Source organism: Malus sylvestris, chromosome 17, assembly GCF_916048215.2.
Source record: "Malus sylvestris chromosome 17, drMalSylv7.2, whole genome shotgun sequence".
NCBI classification, from domain to species: Eukaryota; Viridiplantae; Streptophyta; class Magnoliopsida; order Rosales; family Rosaceae; genus Malus; species Malus sylvestris.
In genome coordinates, this window is record NC_062276.1 from 29,555,837 (window position 1) to 29,577,251 (window position 21,415).

Genomic DNA, 21,415 nt, shown 5'->3' on the forward strand with positions numbered 1-21,415 from the left:
AATGTGGCCAACGTTAAAGAAGTACCAAAATTCGTTAATGGTCAAATCCAAGTCTAAGAATTGGCTTAGATTGAGGAACCCCACCATCACACAGACCGCATTTGGAGAACATTAAGCATGGGCACACTTCATGGAGCAAATTACTTTTTGGAAGAAACATGGCATGGGAAAAGTAAATCCCAACACAAAGTAATAGGGGTGAAACTTGACAGCTCTTCGAGCCCCACTACATGACTCATGGCTGCTACCTTCCTTGACACGTTTCACTCACACCCCCGACGGAATGACGTGCCTATTGTTGGAAATGTGCCCTAAAGCCAATCATATGATGATACTTTACGGACATTTCACATGTTAAACTAATCTAGTTTATATATAAAGGGCAAAGATTATTGTTTGAGCAGTCTCATATAAAGGTTATATGCTTAAACGATAAAGTCCAAGGAATATGTGATTGGGAGAATGCAATCTAATGAAGTTAGATTAATGAGACCATTCTTTTGTAGACACATCCTAAATGTTCCTGATCATAGGATTGCCAATTGGGCATTGACAGTCCGTTAAGATCGGTACGTACTGTGTCTTCTCTCAGGGAGAGTGACTAGTCTCGAATCATTGGTGTGTGTGACATCAAGACAAGTACGTAGGTGCTTAATAGAGAATGAGTTCACTGAACGTGATCAACGAAGAGTTCTTATATTCCATGTCACATGAGAACTCATGGTTGGGATAATGCAAAGTAGTCATTTGACCTGAGGCATCACAGTTGTCTTGTGGTTAAGTCCTTGATCTTTGATTATGTCAAAGTCACCCCCTCGGGGTGTCCACGGCATCGTTGGGGTTAAGCCACTTAGCTATGGAGACAAGTGAATGCGCAACAAGGGATCTCTAACCTTCAAACAGTTGAGGGAGAATACTCTATGATATGATTTGGAATCTCTGGCCAGAGTATGAATGAGATTAGGGAATGCGTTCCAAATCACATTCAAGGAAATCATATAAGCACACGAATCACATTGGATAGTAGACATGAATAAATAAACTATCATACCAAACAATGTGGTCAAGAGTATTAGATTAGAGAAGGACCGTATTGCATTTGTAATCCCAAACTGAATAGGTTCTCTATCCTCTTCTGATTAGCTTGGGTAACCATGATATGCTGCTAGGTGTCACTCATGGTTTGTGGAAGCCCTAAACGTGTGTAATCACTAAAGGGAGAATTGAAAATAGTTTCAATTCACAATCGATGTAAAATGGTTTTAATCGCCCACTACCTCGCTAAAAGGAACCTAATGGATCGCACACCATAAAAGGTGGAGATTGAAGATTAAACTGAAATGAGTAAGAATGATTAAATGGTTTAATCATTTATTTATGGCAAGGATTAATTAATATGTTAATTAATCAAACGAATAAGTTCGTTAAAGACCTCGGGATAGTTTTGGACCTTAAGGCCCAATGGGCTTCGAACGTCAAGCCCATTGACTTAAGTTGTATGACAACTTAATGAATAAAGATTCACAAAGGCCCAAAAGCCCAAAAATCCCAAGGTAGGCCGGCCATGTATGATGAATTAGGGTTTTGGTTCTTTAGGTCACTTATTTGAAGGGACTATATAAAGGACTTTATAGACAAATATTCATTATGTGATTAAGGGTTTATTTTGGGGGAAAATTGGTGAGAATTGTCTCTCCATTTTCTCTCTAAAGAGGCCAACACCTTGGAGGGTACATCTAGCAATCCTACTACTCCAAGGTCACTCATTTCTTCTACAATCAAACCTTGGTGAAGAGACTTAGAGGTTCCCTATTTTGGGAACTTGGAGAAACCTAATTTTCCATCCAAATCCATGGATCTAAGAAGCAAGGAATGAAGGCCCTATCTCTTTGGGTGATTAGCCTTTGCTTATGCAAAGAGGAATCTACAAAGGTAATAATTTCAACTTACTTTGTTTTGAGTTGATTATTGGTTCACCAATCTACTAGGCTTTGAATTTCATGGTAATGTTTTGTTTTTGAGTGCATGCAAGCATGATTCCGCCTTTAATTGTTAATTGCATGCTATATGATGTTGCTCAAATGAACATGTTTTTCAAAATAAATCCTTCAAGTGGTATCAGAGCCTAGGTCTAGTAGTTGGTGAATCCTTTTGGGTTTTGTAGTTCATAAGTTTATGATTTAAAAGTTGTAATTGTTACAAGCTTTATTCTTGCTTCTTTGAATGTAAATTTTGTTTGAAAATTTGCCATCTCAAATGTTGTAGATGTAGTTCATATGAGGATGAATATTGGAGCTAAAATTTGGTGCCATGATTTTGGGGATTTTCGGCCAAATCCAAAGGGTGATTTTTTGGGTTCATGTTTGTCTTGTTAAAAGTGTTTTAAGGTGACTTTTGTAACCCCTAAGTACCCTAGGATGTTAACATCATTTTGAATGGTGAAAATTTGAGTTTTATGGCTTGAAAACATTCATGGAGCTCTTATGGGTTTTCATGGATGTTCTTCATTGTTCTTGATGTTCTTGCCAAGAACAAAAAAGTTTTGTGTTTTGATTCAAAGTTTTGATTATTTCATAAAGTTTATGTTATATGTTTTTCAAATGATTTATCATGTATTTAAAATATTAGATATTTGATTAAATAGCAAAAGAAATATATATCATCATTATGAAAGGTAAAAGAAAAGGTGATAAGAATTTCTTTTCTTATGCACCACTTGATTGTTTTTGACAAAACTAATAAATCAAAACACACACCACACCTTTTATCCCTAAATGGCCGGCCACCCTATTAAAATAGCGTATTTTTGGGGCTTTTATGCAATTACATAAAGTTTTGATACTTTTGTGTATTTGTACTTTGACCCGAAAGTTTACGTTTTGACGTTAAGGCCTAAAAACGCTAAAGGACAAATTGTTTTGCTCCTTTAATGAAGTTTTGAATTTATTTAAATTTTGGGTTCTAGTTGTATTTACATGAAGTAGTGACTTTTGTGTTTTTACAAAGTGAACCCAAAAGTTTATGTTTTCGCAATATGGCCCAAAAAGTTGTGGTTATTGCATGATGGCCCAAATAGGATGAGAACAAAATTGTTTTGTCTCTTTAAATGAGAATTGGATTTTCATTTTGTTTAGCTCCACTTAAATCAATTTTATGGATACAAAATCCAAATGAAAATGTTGCATTCAATTTAATTAGTTAAAATGTTAATTAATTAAAGGATGATTATGAACCTAAGCCTATAATAATTGAGCTATGTGAAAGGCCGTTTCAAATTTGTTTGAACCATGGGAATGTGTAGATTCGATTTTGGTTGTAATTTGAATTGTTCAAATGTTGTAATGAGCATAAGCTCACCTTTACTTTGAAGTATTTCTTTCTTGCTTTATATGATATGCATGAAAATGAAGTAATTGGGTCCAACGCCCTAAGACAACACGCCTTAATGTGATTAAACGCGTAACTAAAATCAATCTCCATCCCTAGACCAAGATTCAACACAAGGCTCGTGTTGAATCTAAACAAAGGTTCATAGTCATCCTAAGGCCCTAAGGCAACTATATAGTCCATCAAATGAATGCAAACCTTATGTTAGTAGTAACATATACTCTTGCTTTAAAAACCGTTTTAAAAGCATAGTGGGAGTATTATGTACAACTAAAACAATCATATGGACCAATAGTTGTAATAGGACCAAAATTGTTTTAATAGAGATTAAAATGTATATTGATATGTGATGAGACCTAAAACCCTCAACCAACCCAATATTAAGTTGAAAGCGTGAGAGTGCTTTGAACACTCTTTCGTGGCCTTCCACCGTGGTAGGCTCCAATCGTTTATGACTTGTACACCGCCTTCACCCTATAATGGGGAAGTACAAAGTGCATGCTTATACTCAGGAGGAGTCTATACGCATATGATGAGGTGAGTGTAGGCAACGAGTTTAGCCAACATGATATAATTCTGAGGCTATGCTTGAACCCCTACATGAACTAAGCATGGTGGGAATGACTTAACTAAGTGCAATGGAGCCAACATGATATAATTCTGAGGCAATCATTCTCTAGAGGCCAAATAAGATGGGTACTTGCATTAGTTGCAAATGAGTAAGCGTACTCTCTCATTATCATTAACGCTAGCCAACATGATATAATTCTGAGGTGGGCTTGGTAATAGTGAGCCTCCCATAACCTACTAAGAGTTTCATCCAAAACTTTCGAATTCCAATGAGGGATATGGAATTTGCCAAAAATAGTGGGTGATGCTATTTGATTTAAAGACCCGAATCAAATGGCTTAAAATCAATCAATTTATATTCGTTATGTATTTGTTTACCAATATATTTGCAAACGCTATCCAACACTTGACAAATAAAAGCCGAACGTTTAGTTTACGGACTTGGTACTACAAAACCATAGATTGTCTTTAATGGCTTGTAAATGTACCTAAGTAGCCTCATCCTCACAATCTTCCTATTGATAATGTATCATTAGAAGAATATGTTAGAATAGGTCTATCATAAAGAGGACAACACTTTTAATGTCATAATTCTTCAATTACAAATTGTTGTATGAAGAAATAAGAGTTGCTTTGAACAACCCTTAATCAATGCAAACACTTAGTGCTTGTTTCTTTGTTACATGAACAAGGAACTTGAGAAGAAAGCACAAAGGCTTGGACACTTAATGTGCCATGATTCTTCACTTCCAAATGTTGTATGAAGAAATGAGAGTTGCCTTGTACAACTCTTGAAAGTTTGTAATTATGTTTAGAACATAATGGTTGGTTGACAAAAATAGTCCATTAACATGGACTTATGATGATTTTGAATCATTGAGTGTTGAAGTGTTAAACCACTTAACGAGACGGAAACTAGGCAAGGACTTTACCTTTGTTTCCCTATCCTAATGGTTCACTAAGTTTATGGTAAACTATGTAGTGAACAATAACCACATACTCTCCAAATTGTTTGATGTGTATAACACAATTGAAAAAGGTTTCAAGAGAGATAGTGGGAGTTTAGGGACCATGACTAATGTAGTCAAAGGTGAAAGTCAAATAAAGAAGATAAATAACTCCAAGGGAACAAACTTTCTTTATGAAAGGATGGACATTGGAAGGGGTATTTGCAAGAAATGTCTTGCAAGTGTCAAGAACACACCTTTCGAAGGTGTTGTAAATTGTTCTTGAATAGTTCAAAACAGTTGGTTCTTCTACTTGAATGTATGATTTCGTATTAGTAACTATGTTTTACAAATCGTTGTAAAAGTGTGACTAATAAGAAGTAGAAGATATATGAGAGAAGAAAAAGGTGCTTCACATACGGAACGTGAATAAGATATAGATCTCTGCGAAAGCAGATAGTACTTACTTCCTCATATGAACTACCAAAGAAATTGGATTATAGTAATCTAATTGATTGTCTCTATAGTAGAGATGATATGGTAGTGTTAACTGTTTAGAATATAATGATGCTTAAAACCCAAAAGGTTGCAAGGTAGTGACTAATCCCAACTAAATTGTGATACCTCTAAAACATAAGTTACGAGTTGGTGAAACAAAGGATGCTTTGGATCGTTAGATCCGGATCCAATACCTTCTTGTTAAAATTGTATAGAGGCGAAATGTTCGAATCTTTATTCTTTTGGAAAGAAGAAAGAATCACAAAGTTGTTGAGGTTAATTCACTTAGATGTTAGTGGCACTTGTCCACAACATAATACTACTCATGTTATATGACATTCACCGAAGATCACTCTCGGTTGGACTATAGTTTATTTTGAATAAACACAAGTCCGAATACTTTGCAAAAGGTTTCAAAGAATTCAAGAAATGTAAATAGATGAGTAAGATATCTAAAGTATTTACCTCCTTAGATTTGATCCAAGGAAAGGTAACACTTTAGATAAGTTTCCTTGAAAGATATCAAGGAAAATAGCATCATAAGATAATGTATTTCTCCATTAGGAGAAGAACGAACTCGAATAAGATTTAGTTCGTTAGATGTTATCTATTACCCATATATAGGATATATACTTCTAAAACAATATGATTGTCAATTAGAAGATCTTCCAAAATTTTCATAACTCCATAAAATGTAGTTGGAAAGAAAGACAAATCTTAAGCATGTTAAGATTTGGGGTTGTGTGCTAATAAGCAATATTTGTTTGATAACAATCTTGTGGGATATCCTTAAATTAACTTTTGGATATCGCTTCTATAATCCAACTAACAAATGTTGTTTTGTTGGGAAGTTCATTGTAATCCTACAATGTGATTTGCCTAAGAGCAAATGAACGAGAGATAGAACTCAAAGAATGGGTTCTTTGAGAGACAAGAAAGTAATCAACAAATATAACAACCTAGTTCCTATACCAAAAGCTCCAAGGTAGTCGAGAAGGATTTATAAACAGTCTCAGTTGAATGGTTTGAACTTTATGACTATGTCATAGAGTTGCACCTCTTAATTCGAAAGAAATAAGAATGAAAATCCTTATGACTACATTGAGTGTATATATGATACATACTCAAGGAAATGGTAAAGTACCATTTGACCCGAAATAATGAAACCTTCATAAGCTAATTGGTAGCTTAAGGTGACTACAATCAAAGAGAATGGTTGACTTTGAAGAAACCATCTTTGAGATAGTCTTGGTTTCAATTAATTCGAAGATTGCTAGCTACAACTAAATGGTGATTCAATGTTTGGACATAATATGGGTTTCCGAAACCATTATTAAGATAGTCTTGATAATATATGTCTAAAACTAAAAATGACAAGACATGTAAGTTGTAGAGATCCATCCATCATGAATCTTAGCAAGCTAGTGGGAGCTATATGCGTCTTATGAGAGAAAGATCAAATCGTTTGATTTCTCATAAAGATGTAAATGAATCTTTTGTTTACTAGGTTTACAAAAGATTAGTGGGAGTTAATCATGTTCCTAAAATTTAAATATATATGATATATTAATTTTGGAAATGAAAAGAATACTTCTTCGTTAAAGTTATGACTTTAAGCATTCTATAAAGATAGAATGTATATGGGAGACATAGTCTGTATACATGGGATGGAAATCTATATTGATAGATTTTAGGATATAATTGGATTATATCATACCCTAATAATAGACAAAATATGCTAGGAAGTCTTTCATATGATGATAAACTTCAATTAGGAGGACAATTCTAGTTGGACTAAGAAGTTGCTCTTCTCAAAGAGAACGTACTCTTTGACTCCCAAAGAAATAATGCGTAAATAGAATCCTTTATGCATACGCAGAAAGGTGATTTATGTATTTCATATTGTATGAAAAACATTGATATGAGTTGTACCTAGAACGGTACAAGACGATATCAATACAAGCCCAGGATCAGAACCATGGCAACTGTCAAGTAAGTCCTTAAGTATTTAAGAAATACTAAAGGATAAATTCCTCAAAGATCGAGGAAGAATTAGAGTAACGTAATGGAAGCGTAAATGTATTAGATTATGAATCTAATCCATCATTAGATGTTTCTTCATTGTGAATGAAGAGATAAACAGATATCTCTTTATTATGACTAAAGAGATATTTGGATGGAAACATTAAAGTAATGACTTTAATGTGTTCCATTATGAATGCAAGATATATTGCCATATAGAAGTTTACAACAATGTTGTTTGGATGGGAAAGTTCATTTATGAACTCTCTATTCGGTTCCAACCAGAAAGTGTATGACACTAATGGGGCGATAGCTCAAGCCTGGGAATCAAGGTCTCATCAAGATCCGAACACAAATGAGAGACTGAACCACATGATTGAGAATCATGTATAATGGTGACGTCGTTATTCTCAACGTTGCTTCTATGGATAACATATAGATATCCATTGACTAGGCCTACTACTCAGCCATTTATGAAATGACTACAGAAGAGGTATCATACTGATGACCAAGCTGATTGGCTCTAGTGCAAGTGGGAGATTGTTGGAAATGTGCCCTAAAGCCAATCATATGATGATACTTTATGGACATTTCACATGTTAAACTAATCTAGTTTACATATAAAGGGCAAAGATTATTGTTTGAGCCGTCTCATATAAAGGTTATATGCTTAAACGATAAAGTCCAAGGAATATGTGATTGGGAGAATGCAATCTAATGAAGTTAGATTAATGAGACCATTCTTTTGTAGACACATCCTAAATGTTCCTGATCATAGGATTGCCAATTGGGCATTGACAGTCCGTTAAGATCGGTACGTACTGTGTCTTCTCTCAGGGAGAGTGACTAGTCTCGAGTCATTGGTGTGTGTGACATCAAGACAAGTACGTAGGTGCTCAATAGAGAATGAGTTCACTGAACGTGATCAACGAAGAGTTCTTATATTCCATGTCACATGAGAACTCATGGTTGGGATAATGCAAAGTAGTCCTTTGACCTGAGGCATCACAGTTGTCTTGTGGTTAAGTCCTTGATCTTTGATTATGTCAAAGTCACCCCCTCGGGGTGTCCACGGCATCGTTGGGGTTAAGCCACTTAGCTATGGAGACAAGTGAATGCGCAACAAGGGATCTCTAACCTTCAAACAGTTGAGGGAGAATACTCTATGATATGATTTGGAATCTCTGGCCAGAGTATGAATGAGATTAGGGAATGCGTTCCAAATCACATTCAAGGAAATCATATAAGCACACGAATCACATTGGATAGTAGACATGAATAAATAAACTATCATACCAAACAATGTGGTCAAGAGTATTAGATTAGAGAAGGACCGTATTGCATTTGTAATCCCAAACTGAATAGGTTCTCTATCCTCTTCTGATTAGCTTGGGTAACCATGATATGCTGCTAGGTGTCACTCATGGTTTGTGGAAGCCCTAAACGTGTGTAATCACTAAAGGGAGAATTGAAAATAGTTTCAATTCACAATCGATGTAAAATGGTTTTAATCGCCCACTACCTCGCTAAAAGGAACCTAATGGATCGCACACCATAAAAGGTGGAGATTGAAGATTAAACTGAAATGAGTAAGAATGATTAAATGGTTTAATCATTTATTTATGGCAAGGATTAATTAATATGTTAATTAATCAAACGAATAAGTTCGTTAAAGACCTCGGGATAGTTTTGGACCTTAAGGCCCAATGGGCTTCGAACGTCAAGCCCATTGACTTAAGTTGTATGACAACTTAATGAATAAAGATTCACAAAGGCCCAAAAGCCCAAAAATCCCAAGGTAGGCCGGCCATGTATGATGAATTAGGGTTTTGGTTCTTTAGGTCACTTATTTGAAGGGACTATATAAAGGACTTTATAGACAAATATTCATTATGTGATTAAGGGTTTATTTTGGGGGAAAATTGGTGAGAATTGTCTCTCCATTTTCTCTCTAAAGAGGCCAACACCTTGGAGGGTACATCTAGCAATCCTACTACTCCAAGGTCACTCATTTCTTCTACAATCAAACCTTGGTGAAGAGACTTAGAGGTTCCCTATTTTGGGAACTTGGAGAAACCTAATTTTCCATCCAAATCCATGGATCTAAGAAGCAAGGAATGAAGGCCCTATCTCTTTGGGTGATTAGCCTTTGCTTATGCAAAGAGGAATCTACAAAGGTAATAATTTCAACTTACTTTGTTTTGAGTTGATTATTGGTTCACCAATCTACTAGGCTTTGAATTTCATGGTAATGTTTTGTTTTTGAGTGCATGCAAGCATGATTCCGCCTTTAATTGTTAATTGCATGCTATATGATGTTGCTCAAATGAACATGTTTTTCAAAATAAATCCTTCACCTATATGCCTCAAGAAAGTCTCTAAACGAGTTATCGGAGTTAATCTTGAAGTGAGAAGCCTTGAAGTAGCCCACCTTGCTCAATGACCCATCTTGATGATACAACGGCGGTACACCATCATCTTTGTGGCTTGAATAAGACATACTCGAAAAGATTCTACAAAGATGCAAGGAAAATTCGTTAGACGGCTACAAAAAAATGAAGATCCAAGCTGCAGGAGCCTAGCAGCCACGCCAGGCCTCATGGCCTGGCCCATTTTTTCTCGGCCCGCAGACTTCACAACCAAATTCCACCAGAAGGGGACTGGCGCCCCTGCTCTTCCTTTTTTCACCTTTCTCGTGGGTCAAAGCCCAGTCATCCAACCCAGGAAGGAGGCCCAAGCCTCAATTCCTCTCATACCAGCACAGGCCCGAGCCTAGGCCAGCCATGGGCCGCTAGTGCCCTTGCCCAAGCCAGCCACGCGCCGCCATCCCTCGGCCTGAGTCAAGCTGCAGCCGCACCAAGCCAATGAAATAACCCCACGACAACAACTATGCTGTGGCTTTCCAGCCACCTTTTCACACTTTCTTGATCCCTGTTGGGCTAAATTTCAAGCCCCGAGGCTCCCAAAAATTACGAAGACGAGGAAAAATTAATTTTTCTTACCTTGGTGCGGCATGAAGACGAAGAAAGCAACGAAAGATGGTCCTTTGCACGGGCAAGTGTAGAATATTCTAGGGGATGGGGAACAAGTACCCTCTAGCTTTCTCTCTCTTGTAGGGTAGAACAAATTGTTCACTGAAATTGATTTAATAATCTACTTAAGGTAGACTTAAATAGACTTTAGAAGTAATTTATTTCCCTTTCCTAGAAGGATCTAATTTCCAATTAAAGTGGGAATCTACGTCAAGATAGGAAACAATCATATGTTTCCTAAAGAGAAGATCTCTACACATGCTACCCCTTTCATGCGAGTAGCCCAATAGGTGTGGGGGCATTTGTGGAGAAAAAAATAATCAAGAAAAATATGGAGGCGACACGTGGACTTTTGGGTAAAAAAGACAAAATTACCCTTAAGGTACACTGGGATTCCCACGCGCATGTAACATATGATAACGGCTCAATCAAGGTCAAAGGTGATCAAAATGATATTTTTTTAAAACCCTCTCATCATTCCTCATCAAATCTTCACCCACAAGGTAACACTTAATTATTCTTTTCAATTGGGATTAATTGCCAAAATCAATTGATTAAATACCTAATTGATTGCAAGGTTTTATTTGGCATAATATATTGCAATTAAAGCCAAATTACCACCATAAGTGGCTGGTCCCCATTTCTCCAAATAGGGCCGGCCACACGCCTATATATAGCCCTTCATTTCTTAAAAAATCTAAGTCCAATTCTCTTCTAAAATTCTCTAAACACTTTTTCTCTCAAATTCTAACTTTGGCATCGAAGATTCTTTGGCCAAAGCCCCCATTCATCGTGGGCGAGTGAGGCTCTTGACCTTGATCTTAGGTGTTAATTGTTTTGTAGGTGCATTTTCGTCCAAGAAGGAGAAAGCAGAAATTTGCATCCACATCTCTTACTAGTAGTCACCACCAGTCACCATCCTTTGGAAATGATTGTATAGATGATTGGATTGATTTTGTGGATGAGAATGATGAGCAAGTGGTGAAGATGAGGTGGATTCATATTTGTTGGATCATTTGGAAAAGGTCGACAAGGTGCTTATAAAAGTCTCTTGTGATGGAAAGCTAATGGTAGCAAGTATCTTATATTGGCGGCCATTGCAAAACATATACTTGGTATTCAAGCCTCAACCGTGACATCGAAGAGTGCTTTTTGGCACCTTTAACTCCTAAATTGGTAAAGGCATTAATTTGCATGCAAAATTGGTTGAGGGGTGATGGTGCAATCACTTTAGAGGATGATGCACCTTCATTTGAGCACCTAGAGTTCTACGAAAGTATTGAAGCAGGTAAATTTCTTATTTGTTATAATTTTTTAAATTTTATTCACTTGTAAATTTACAAGTTGTATATACTTTTGTATTATGTAGAGTTGTTGAGTTCAATCATATATTTTCTCTTTATTTATTCGAAACAACAAGCATTGTCTTCACAAGCTTTTACCCAGCCTCCTTGAGCTTCAAAAACCAAAGGCTCATTCAAAGCCTCCCAAACCTTCAACCACCAAGGGTGTCAAGCATAAGGGGTAATTGCTTTTATATGAATTTAACTTACGTATTAATGGCATAAGGCATTTAGTTGAACTTTGCCTTTTCATTTGGGTTATATAAATGTCATAAGGCTTTGGCTTGAACTTTGATTTTTCATTTGGATTTGTACTAATGCCATATGGAATTTACTTGAACTTTGATGTTGGATTGAATTTGTTGATGTTTGACATTGTTGGATTGAAAACAAATTTGATTTTGGCACTATTATGATTTATAAAATTAGATGTTTGAACTTTAATGTTTGTTGTGAAAAAAAAAAAACAAAGGAAAACTAATGAAAAAGGCTTGAAAACTTTGAGTTTTAATGATAAGGACAAAATAAAGGGTAAAGTGAATAGTACCAGGATTGACTTTTTAGTGTAAAAATGTGGTTTTTCGTTAAAGTAAACAGTACCGGGTGCTTTTCGTTAAAGTTCCCAAAAAACAATGACTTATTTACAACAAAATAAAACTGCAACTAATAAAAGACCAAAACTAATTTGGGCCTATTTTCTTAAAAAGGCTTTGTTCCTAAAAGGCTAAAAACCGAATTGGACCTGTATTTTGGACCAAACTAAACTTATTTGGCTTGGTACTAATTCGGTGCACCCAGGCATACCGAACCGAACCAAATTTTTGCTACCGGTTCGATTTTGGTACCACCTTTGTATCGAATCAATTTGTGCATAGGCCTAATGACAACCTAGCGACTTAGGACCTCTTGCCACACGTTTGTGTGAACATGTGACAATTTGCTCTTTTACATGTTATTTCTTATTTGTAATTTCATTTTTTTTGTTTTTATTTTTATCTTATTTTTTGAAAAAAAATTTTAAAGAAAAAAATTGTCCACTAGATAGATAATTTTATTTTAGAATCTTAATTAAGGAAGAGTATTTGGAATTATGCTTGATTGTTCTTTTTTGCATTCTAGCTACAAGGACACTTGGTAGTTGGTAGTACTATCAGCAAACAAGGCTAGGCTAGGCCACGTCAGCAATGTTCGTAGATTTTAATAAGGCTTGCCTACCACCATGATACTCTCGGGATTCTTTTTAGGATTTTAGGAATTCGTAAATTATGTTTGTCCATTATAAATTGTACAGTTAGTTTTTATCAGGTATTATTTATGTGTAATTTTAAATAAAAAAATTTAAAATACTTTCTAACCGTATAATGTGCGGTGAATAAACACGATTCACGAATCTTCGAATCTTCATCCTTTTGGCTAGGCTACGCTATGCAATGTTTGTAGATTTTGATTTGGTGTTGGATGACGAAAAACATAAAGAAGGAGAGAGAGAGAGAGAGAGAGAGAGAGAGAGAGATTATAAGAGCAATTCCACTCATGGAGCCCTTCCCCCTGACAATCCACTATTCAATCCACCCTATTAAACAGTAACTGCCTTAAATGAATAGTAACTACCATTAATGAACAGTAATTGCCATTTATATCTCCACCCTTAGAACCCTCCCCCTGTCAATAAGCAATCAAAATAATAGTTTTTTTTGTTTGTTTAAATAATAAAAAATCCTCTCTCTCTCTCTCTCTCTCTGACACAAAAAAAATAAAAAATACAAAGCACTCGGGCCACAGGCCCTTCGACTCCCCACCCCCCTTCGCTCGGGCTCCCACCCTCACTCGGGTTCTTTCCCGCTGGAGCTGCTCCCACCGGCCCTCAGGCCCTTTCTCCTCCCCTGTCGCCCGAGCAACCAGCATCCGCTGGAGTTGCTCTAATGACGGCGGGAGAGAGGTCGCCACTGTGGGCTGGCTGACTTAAAAAAAAAAAAAAAATTTGCTTTTCTAATTTCTGAAGTTAACAGAGTTGTAGAGGTGATAAGTCGTGGGACACGTTTCGAAATTTGGAAGCTTTGTCACAGGCTGGGCACAGGTTTTTGGGCACAGCAGATTTGGACTCAAACGAATGACACAAGCCATGCTCCTCTGGCCCCACGTGGAACCCGCGACGACATCCCCAACGTAACCAAATCTGATCCGCAATCCCGCCTACTTATCATCCAAAAACAAATAAAAAAATATAATAAAATCAAACTCAGTTCTTCAACAAACTATTACTCAAATGAAAAACTTCTTAAATTAATAACAAACACATACAAAATAAAATATATGAAAATGTCTCAAAAGTGCTTTCTTTATTAGCATGTGATCAAAAAATACGTAGTCACTCAAAGTTGAATTTGATGCAATAAAAATGATAAGTAATTATGAAATTAAATCTCACATTATATCTGTTAAGTAATCTAATATTAAATTTGTCAATAAAATTTAATTTTAAATCATTAAATATATAAAATTAATATTATTAGACTGTATTACTAAATTTTCAGATTGTACATTTTTCTTGCTGTATATGCAAGGTAAGAAAATAAATATATTGCCAAAATTGATGGGAAAAACCAAAAAGACTAAAGGAAAACTAATGAAAAAGGTTTGAAAAATTTGAATTTTAACGATAAAAATAAAATAAAAGGTAAAATAAATAGTACACGAATTATTTTTTTTAGTTTAAAAATATAATTTTTCGTTAAAATGAATAACACTGTAAATTTTTCGTTAAAGTACTAAAGAATAACGAATATGGGTGTGATATTCATACACCTCTTTTTACTTCTCCCATACATTTTTAGTTTTCGGCCCTCAGATCGAATGAATTTAAGAAGATCAACAAATATAAATTAACAAAAAATGTGTAAAAAATAAAAATGGATGTGTGGATAGCAGACCTAACTAATTTTAGAGCAACGGTGTTGAATTCTTCACCCGCTTTGTTGCTTTTGGTGACAAACTACGCAAATAGTGCCACCTCATTATTTCAACTCACTTTCTGCGGACTTCTCAATACTCTCTCTCTCTCACTAAGAGCCCAATTCCAAAGCAGAGCATCACAGATTGGTCGATCGCTTTCTGGGTTTTGCTTCTCATACTCTCGATTTCAATCTGGTAATTGATTCATATCATTCAAATAATGGCATTGGTACAATTCAATTGTCATGAAAATTGGTTAATTTCTGATCGATTTCTTGATTTTGTTCATGCTCTGTTTCTACTATTTCTTCAATGCCATCGCCCTAATTTTGTTAATTTCTGCACTTTAATAGGTTATAAATCGCAATTGATTTGGATTTTGAGTGTTATGCTGTAAAAGGTTTGATGGGTTTTTAACTTTTTGTTAACTTTGACTTTTTTGGCAAATGGGGTAATTAATCACCCACGATTTACCAGGTAAAAATGCAAGCGTCAACTTATGGTTCAGTAAAGGGGAAGTTGGGGTTTGAAGATCAAAACCAAAGAAGCGTGTTGGGTTTTGGAGAATTGAAAAATAGAGCAAGTACAGGGTCCAGGAATCTGTGGGTTGCAGAGAGGAGAACTTGCTCTGGTGGATTGAGCCTCCGTGCCACAACGCCGGCGATGGGAGCCAAGCTTGCCGGTCTTAGAATGGGTTCTGATGGGATTTCCATGTCCACTTTGAAACCCAGATCAGTCCACGCTCAGGCTTCTGGTTTGACAATCATGCTTATTCGTTTTCGCTTTTATGTGCATTCTTTTGTCTTATCATCACCATTTTAGTTTATGTGCTAGCTTTTGATTAATAATTTGGTGAAATTTGTATTGGAAGATGGTATCTACCTAAGTTTATTTAACTTTCAATCGTGATCTCCGAATTGGCATCCTTTTCTCCTTGTCATTAATAGCTGCTTACTACTTACTAGTGTATATAGCTTTCTTGGTTTACTCAGACTGTGGCCTCATTGTATTGTTTTTTGCTTAAACCAATATGGGAGGTGGGAGCTTGTAAGCCTCATTAAATTGTTTGACTGGGAGGAGGAGGGTTTCTTTCATTAGAACTGTCACACCCTGTACAAATAGATGCGTAGCTGTAACAGCTGTTTTATGGCAATTTTGGCCGCTTGGGTTAATATATTTATGTGAGATTGGTCTACCAAAGTTTTATCAGAGAAATCTACCAGAGTTTCATCGGAAAACTGAGTTCTAAATCTGTAGTTCTATTGCTTATGTTCATTCCATGAAAAATTCATTTTCAACATCATAAAACTGTCTCTATGTAACTGTATATTCTGTAGTCAATCTGGATGCTTCTTCAGCGATGTTTAATGGCTACACCTGTCTGTTTAGGAGGCTCCAAAGCATAATTCCTGAAATTTGATTTACATTGTTCTTAATACAATTATAAAATGCAGATGGGGATGTTGAGAATCTTATTCCCTCCAAGCCTCAGGGGAAGTCCTCTGGAACAGTATTGCCGTATGTTGGTGTTGCTTGTCTTGGAGCCATTTTGTTTGGCTATCACCTGGGGTACAGTTTAACTTGATTACTAATAGACATGTTCCTCAGTTTTTTTTCTGGACTTCTCTATTCTTACTGAGTCATTTAGGTTGTATCAAGGAAAGATATTATGTTTCAGTCGATCACAGGATATGTGTGCAAGTCATGAGATCTTGTTATTTCTCTTTCGACGGTAGTTGAGCATATAACTTAATTGTATCTGAGGCTTACTGTGGCATCTGTCTGTATTTTCTTCAGGGTGGTAAATGGTGCTCTTGAGTACCTATCGAAGGATCTTGGTATTGCGGAAAATGCGGTATTGCAAGGCAAGTCCACTATTTGGTCGTTTAAATCTGTGAATAACAGCTTGAATCAAGTAACTGTTCCTTGTTGTTTCCATGTTTCCTCTTATCTTAGTGTGTCATGAAACATATTTGCACCATTTTCCTATTGCTTGAGGACTACATTTCCAAATTAACAAAGGAATATATTGTCTAGTACTCCCATCATTTTGTAAAAATAAATAAATAAAAATGAATTGTGTTAGGTTATGCTAAAGACTCAGTGCGATAACCTAAGTCAACACATATAATGTCACCACAACTATAGATATTGGGTTTGTTTTGCTTATGCTACTTTCTCTTAAGATTGTATAGTTAATTGTTACAACACTATAACATCTCTTTTGCAGGGTGGGTGGTTAGCACACTTCTAGCAGGTGCCACAGTTGGATCATTTACTGGTGGATCGTTGGCTGACAAGTTTGGCAGGACTAAGACTTTTCAAATAAATGCAATTCCGCTAGCAGTTGGAGCATTTTTGTGGTCTGTCTATTTCCAACAAGTATGAGGTTGTTGTCAGTGATATAACTATAAGAAACTAATGCGTAGTCTTCTTAAATGTTTCAGTGCAACAGCCCAGAGTGTGCAAACGATGATAGTTGGCCGCTTACTTGCTGGCATTGGAATTGGCGTTACTTCTGCTATTGTCCCACTTTATATATCTGAGGTACTATGTATGTTTATATATTTCCATCCTCAATTTGTTGGCATTTGGCATTTTGAATGTACCACTTACCAACCCTATTTTCTAATGATCAGATCTCTCCAACTGAAATTCGTGGTGCCCTTGGATCTGTAAACCAGCTTTTTATATGTATTGGGATTCTTGCAGCACTGGTGGCTGGATTACCATTAGCCGCAAATCCCTTATGGTATTTCATCATTGCACCTTTTCTTCTCTATACAAACGATTTTGTTTATGTGCGGGCAAAGACATGTGTGAATGTGTTGTGTATGTGCGTGCATGAATGTTCACGCTAAATCACATGTATTCTTAAACGTCACTTCATTTCCGACATTTGACATATCAAGAAAGAGAGGAAGTACAAATCATAGGTAATAACTTGGCTAATTAGGATCTGGTTTTGATGCTTATCCTCTGTTATAAATGAAGTTTACATAGATTTTTCTGGTAAAGAGCCTCTTTCCTGAAGCCAGAAACCAGTAGAGGAATAGAAAATTCTTGTTCAAATGGGCAAAAATAAAAATAGGACGTTTTGGATTTTTTATTTTTTTATTTTTTTACCTTGGTTGATAACTTTGATCTTATGTTTCTGGGGCTAATTTAACCTCCTAGCTAGATTGATCCATCAATTTTCTAAGGACACAATCTTAGTTACTTTACTCAAGTTCCAGAATCTTGTAACCTTAGAAGGATACTCTCCTGGCCGAGGACGAGTATTTTCACAAAATACTAATTCGTTGAGCTTTCAACCGGTGAAAAGTGAATATATAAGACCCTGTTTATGAACTTTGGTAGTGCTGTTCTTAGATGGTAGCAGTAGCATGTCTTTTTGATCTTTAAATGTCAGCTCTCTCTCTCTCTCTCACACACAATTTTACTCAATTATTTATTTTATCAGGTGGAGGACGATGTTCGGTATTGCAGTAGTACCATCTGTTCTATTGGCATTAGGAATGGCTGTTTCACCAGAAAGTCCAAGATGGCTTTTTCAGGTTTTCAACATAGCCTGATCAAACATCAGCACAGATGTTATATCTGCTTTTTCATTGTGTTCTCTTTTACTGTTAGTTTTATTTGATTCATGATTATTTTCAATGAAAATGCTAAACCAATCCTTTTTTCGCAGCAAGGAAAAATTTCTGAAGCTGAAAAGGCTATAAAAACACTATTCGGAAAAGAAAGAGTTACTGAGGTCATGCATGACTTGAGATCAGCAACTTCAGGTTCTGCTGAACCTGAAGCGGGCTGGTTTGATTTGTTTAGTAGCCGCTATTGGAAAGGTTTGCCTAAATTTCACATGAGTCATGCTTGAGATGTGCTGTGTTTGTTTTCTTAGCTAACATATGTCTTTATGCAGTCGTTAGTGTGGGTGCAGCACTTTTCTTGTTACAACAGATGGCTGGGATAAATGCTGTGGTCTATTATTCTACTTCTGTCTTCCGCAGTGCTGGCATTACATCTGATGTTGCAGCAAGTGCTCTGGTTGGATTAGCAAATGTCTTGGGTTTGGCTCTTACTATCTTTATTCTTGAAGTTTGGAATTGTTTTTTATTTTTTATGTGTTCTATAACCAAGAATGGTCTCATTCCAGGCACAGCTGTTGCATCCTCGTTGATGGATAAACAGGGAAGGAAAAGTCTTCTACTCACAAGCTTTGGTGGAATGGTAGGGTTATTTTCACTATCAATCTCACTCTTTATTTGACGTGAATGAATAATTCATTGTGGGTTGGCCACCCAGACCATTTTAGCAATTTGAGACTAGTGACTGCTGGAGAAGCCATGAATTTAACAGGGGCTTGAAGGGTCCTTTATTCAGATAAGTAGAGGGATTTCAATTAATGACCATTTTAGTAGTTTGAGACTAGTGGCTGCAGTAGAAGCCATGAATTTATCAGGTTCTTGGAGGGTCCTTTGTTGGGATGGGTAGAAGGATCGCAATTAGATCACATTAACTGCAACATTTTTCAGGAGTGATTCGTGCCTAATGATTATAGATATTTCGTCTGCTATCTGCACTAACCCAAGTGCACTACACGTGTGCACTTCAGTTTCAGGTTCATTATCTGCATACATAGCAATTAGATCACTGTTATAGGTCATGAGGCCTGGAAATTTTATTTACTTGGAAAACTCATGGGAAAATGGGACACACGATTTTTCCTCTTATGTAATTGAACTTAAGTGGCTTCGGCAGTAGGTGATGTTTGTTATAAATAATTTTCATGGTCCAACATATTCAGACAAGCTTTGACTGTGCTGCTTTAATTGAATTGTGATGAATGGTTTATGTTTTTTGTTCCTCTCTCTTGCTTATGATACCAATAACTCTCTCTTTCTGTATTCGTTAAGGCTGCTTCGATGTTGCTGCTTTCACTGTCCTTTACATGGAAAGCCCTTGCTCCATATTCTGCCCCCCTTTCTGTCGCTGGAACTGTTCTGTAAGTTAGAGGCTTACATTAAAAGATATATCCCTGTACTCTTTTCTTGTTTAAAGTTTAATTTCCTATCTAATAATGGTTTTCATTTTATATTACCAGCTATGTATTGTCCTTTTCACTTGGCGCTGGCCCTGTGCCTGCTCTTCTTCTACCAGAGATTTTTGCTTCAAGAATCAGAGCAAAAGCAGTTTCTTTGTCACTGGGCATGCACTGGGTAAGTGGTTGTAGACACTAGACACTGAAATTTTACTTGATACTATTTTGTATATGGTTTCTTGTTTCATTGTCTGCAGGGATTTTCGCGTTTACACTGGTATTAGGAAACTCTTATTTGTTGGTTTATTTCAACAGCTTATTGGTAATAGTTAATGTCTTGTCCAACCAATTAGTTTGTATGGACTAAGATTTTCGATTAATTACCTCAGCATGTCTTTTATTTATATTTTAGATGGAGGAAGCAAGACAAGTTTGCTGGACGATAAAATTGTCCAAACCAAACGAACTTGATTGCAAAAGGATATTGATTTCACTTTTAAATGACACTGTTATTGTCTCAACCTGCATTCGGATATGTGTGTATCTGTGCCTATCTGTGTGTAGATACATATCTGTACGTCTGTTTAACTATGTAAACCTTTACGTGTTTCTGTGGAATGAAAATGAATGAAGAAACTGATATTATGCTCGCATTAATTATTTTGTTTGCACAAGAATATGTTGGATGTGCGTTTTATTGTTCATTGATTCACCTCTCGTCTCATATGTTAACTGAATGTTTATATGTTTCATCAGATTTCAAACTTCGTCATAGGCCTCTATTTCTTGAGCCTTGTAACTAAGTTCGGGATCGGCACAGTGTATTTTGGATTTGCTGGCGTCTGTCTTCTGGCTGTCTTGTACATAGCTGGTAATGTTGTTGAAACGAAAGGTCGTTCGTTGGAGGAAATAGAGCGTGCTCTTAGTGTTGTCACTTGATTACGATATGATTCAAACTACGAGCAAAAATCTCCAGCAGCTTCGGATTTTGGCCTTAAGCACTGACAGCATCACCTCCTTTTCCTGCTATGCGGACTAGTTCATTCCCACCTCTCCAGGACTTGTATTTAGAGATGGAACCGTGATTGTAGCCACATAAAATGGTGTCTATGGATTTCCATTACTGTAACACACTACCACCTTGGTGATGCAAATAATATTCTAGTTTCTACCATGAATTTTGGAACTCTTTGTAATTTCTCAGATCGAATGACTGTTTGAGTACAGCGCCGTTAGACGGTGGGAGGTACCGACACAAGATGAATGAAAAGGTTTAGGCTGCTTAGCAGATGACATATTGAAACGCGGTTTCTAGTTGAACATCTAATAGAAATAATTCTCCTAGTACTGTACGGGATGTCTTAGGGCTGGTTTAGTATTGCTGTTCTTTGAAAAAAAGCTGCTGTGAGAATAAGCGGCTGTGCTGTGAGAATAAGCGGCTGTGAAATAAATTAGTAGAGTATTTGGTAAACTTTTTTGTAAAAGTGCTTTTGGAAAAAAAAAGAGTCTGATAGTGGGTTTTTTCTTTAAAGGAGCATTGTAGCTCCATATGCTTTGAAAAAAAGCCAGTTTTTCAAAGCCGCAAATAGTTGCTTCAACTTTTTCTTTTGATTTCAGCTTATT

General features: G+C 36.3%; 1 protein-coding gene across 3 annotated transcripts; it reads left to right on the top strand.

Moving 5' to 3' along the window:
• The first annotated feature begins 11,576 nt into the window (after nt 1–11,576).
• Nucleotides 11,577–21,095, top strand: LOC126610857 (plastidic glucose transporter 4-like). 3 transcript variants are annotated; one of them, XM_050279006.1, is made up of 15 exons: nt 14,793–14,946; nt 15,105–15,151; nt 15,229–15,505; nt 16,206–16,320; nt 16,549–16,616; nt 16,982–17,114; nt 17,199–17,298; nt 17,391–17,503; nt 18,215–18,308; nt 18,443–18,596; nt 18,674–18,820; nt 18,908–18,981; nt 19,668–19,756; nt 19,856–19,970; nt 20,549–21,095. In XM_050279006.1, the coding sequence occupies exons 3-15, from the start codon at nt 15,235–15,237 to the stop codon at nt 20,729–20,731; spliced, it is 1,656 nt and encodes a 551-aa protein (XP_050134963.1). In that variant the 5' UTR covers nt 14,793–14,946; nt 15,105–15,151; nt 15,229–15,234; the 3' UTR covers nt 20,732–21,095. The 3 variants fall into 3 exon arrangements, with proteins under 3 accessions (XP_050134964.1, XP_050134962.1, XP_050134963.1); XM_050279007.1 differs by lacking the exons at nt 14,793–14,946; nt 15,105–15,151 and adding an exon at nt 11,577–11,744; XM_050279005.1 differs by lacking the exon at nt 15,105–15,151 and having other exon boundaries at nt 14,779–14,946.
• The last annotated feature ends 320 nt before the right edge of the window (nt 21,096–21,415 follow it).

Bases quoted from the DNA above. Each gene is read 5' to 3' on its own strand.
- LOC126610857 (XM_050279007.1), top strand. From the start codon at position 15,235: ATGCAAGCGTCAACTTATGGTTCAGTAAAGGGGAAGTTGGGGTTTGAA. The intron at 16,617-16,981 runs GCAAGTCCACTA...TCTCTTTTGCAG, and splicing joins GGAAAATGCGGTATTGCAAG to GGTGGGTGGTTAGCACACTT. The intron at 18,821-18,907 runs GTTTGGCTCTTA...GTCTCATTCCAG, and splicing joins TGGATTAGCAAATGTCTTGG to GCACAGCTGTTGCATCCTCG.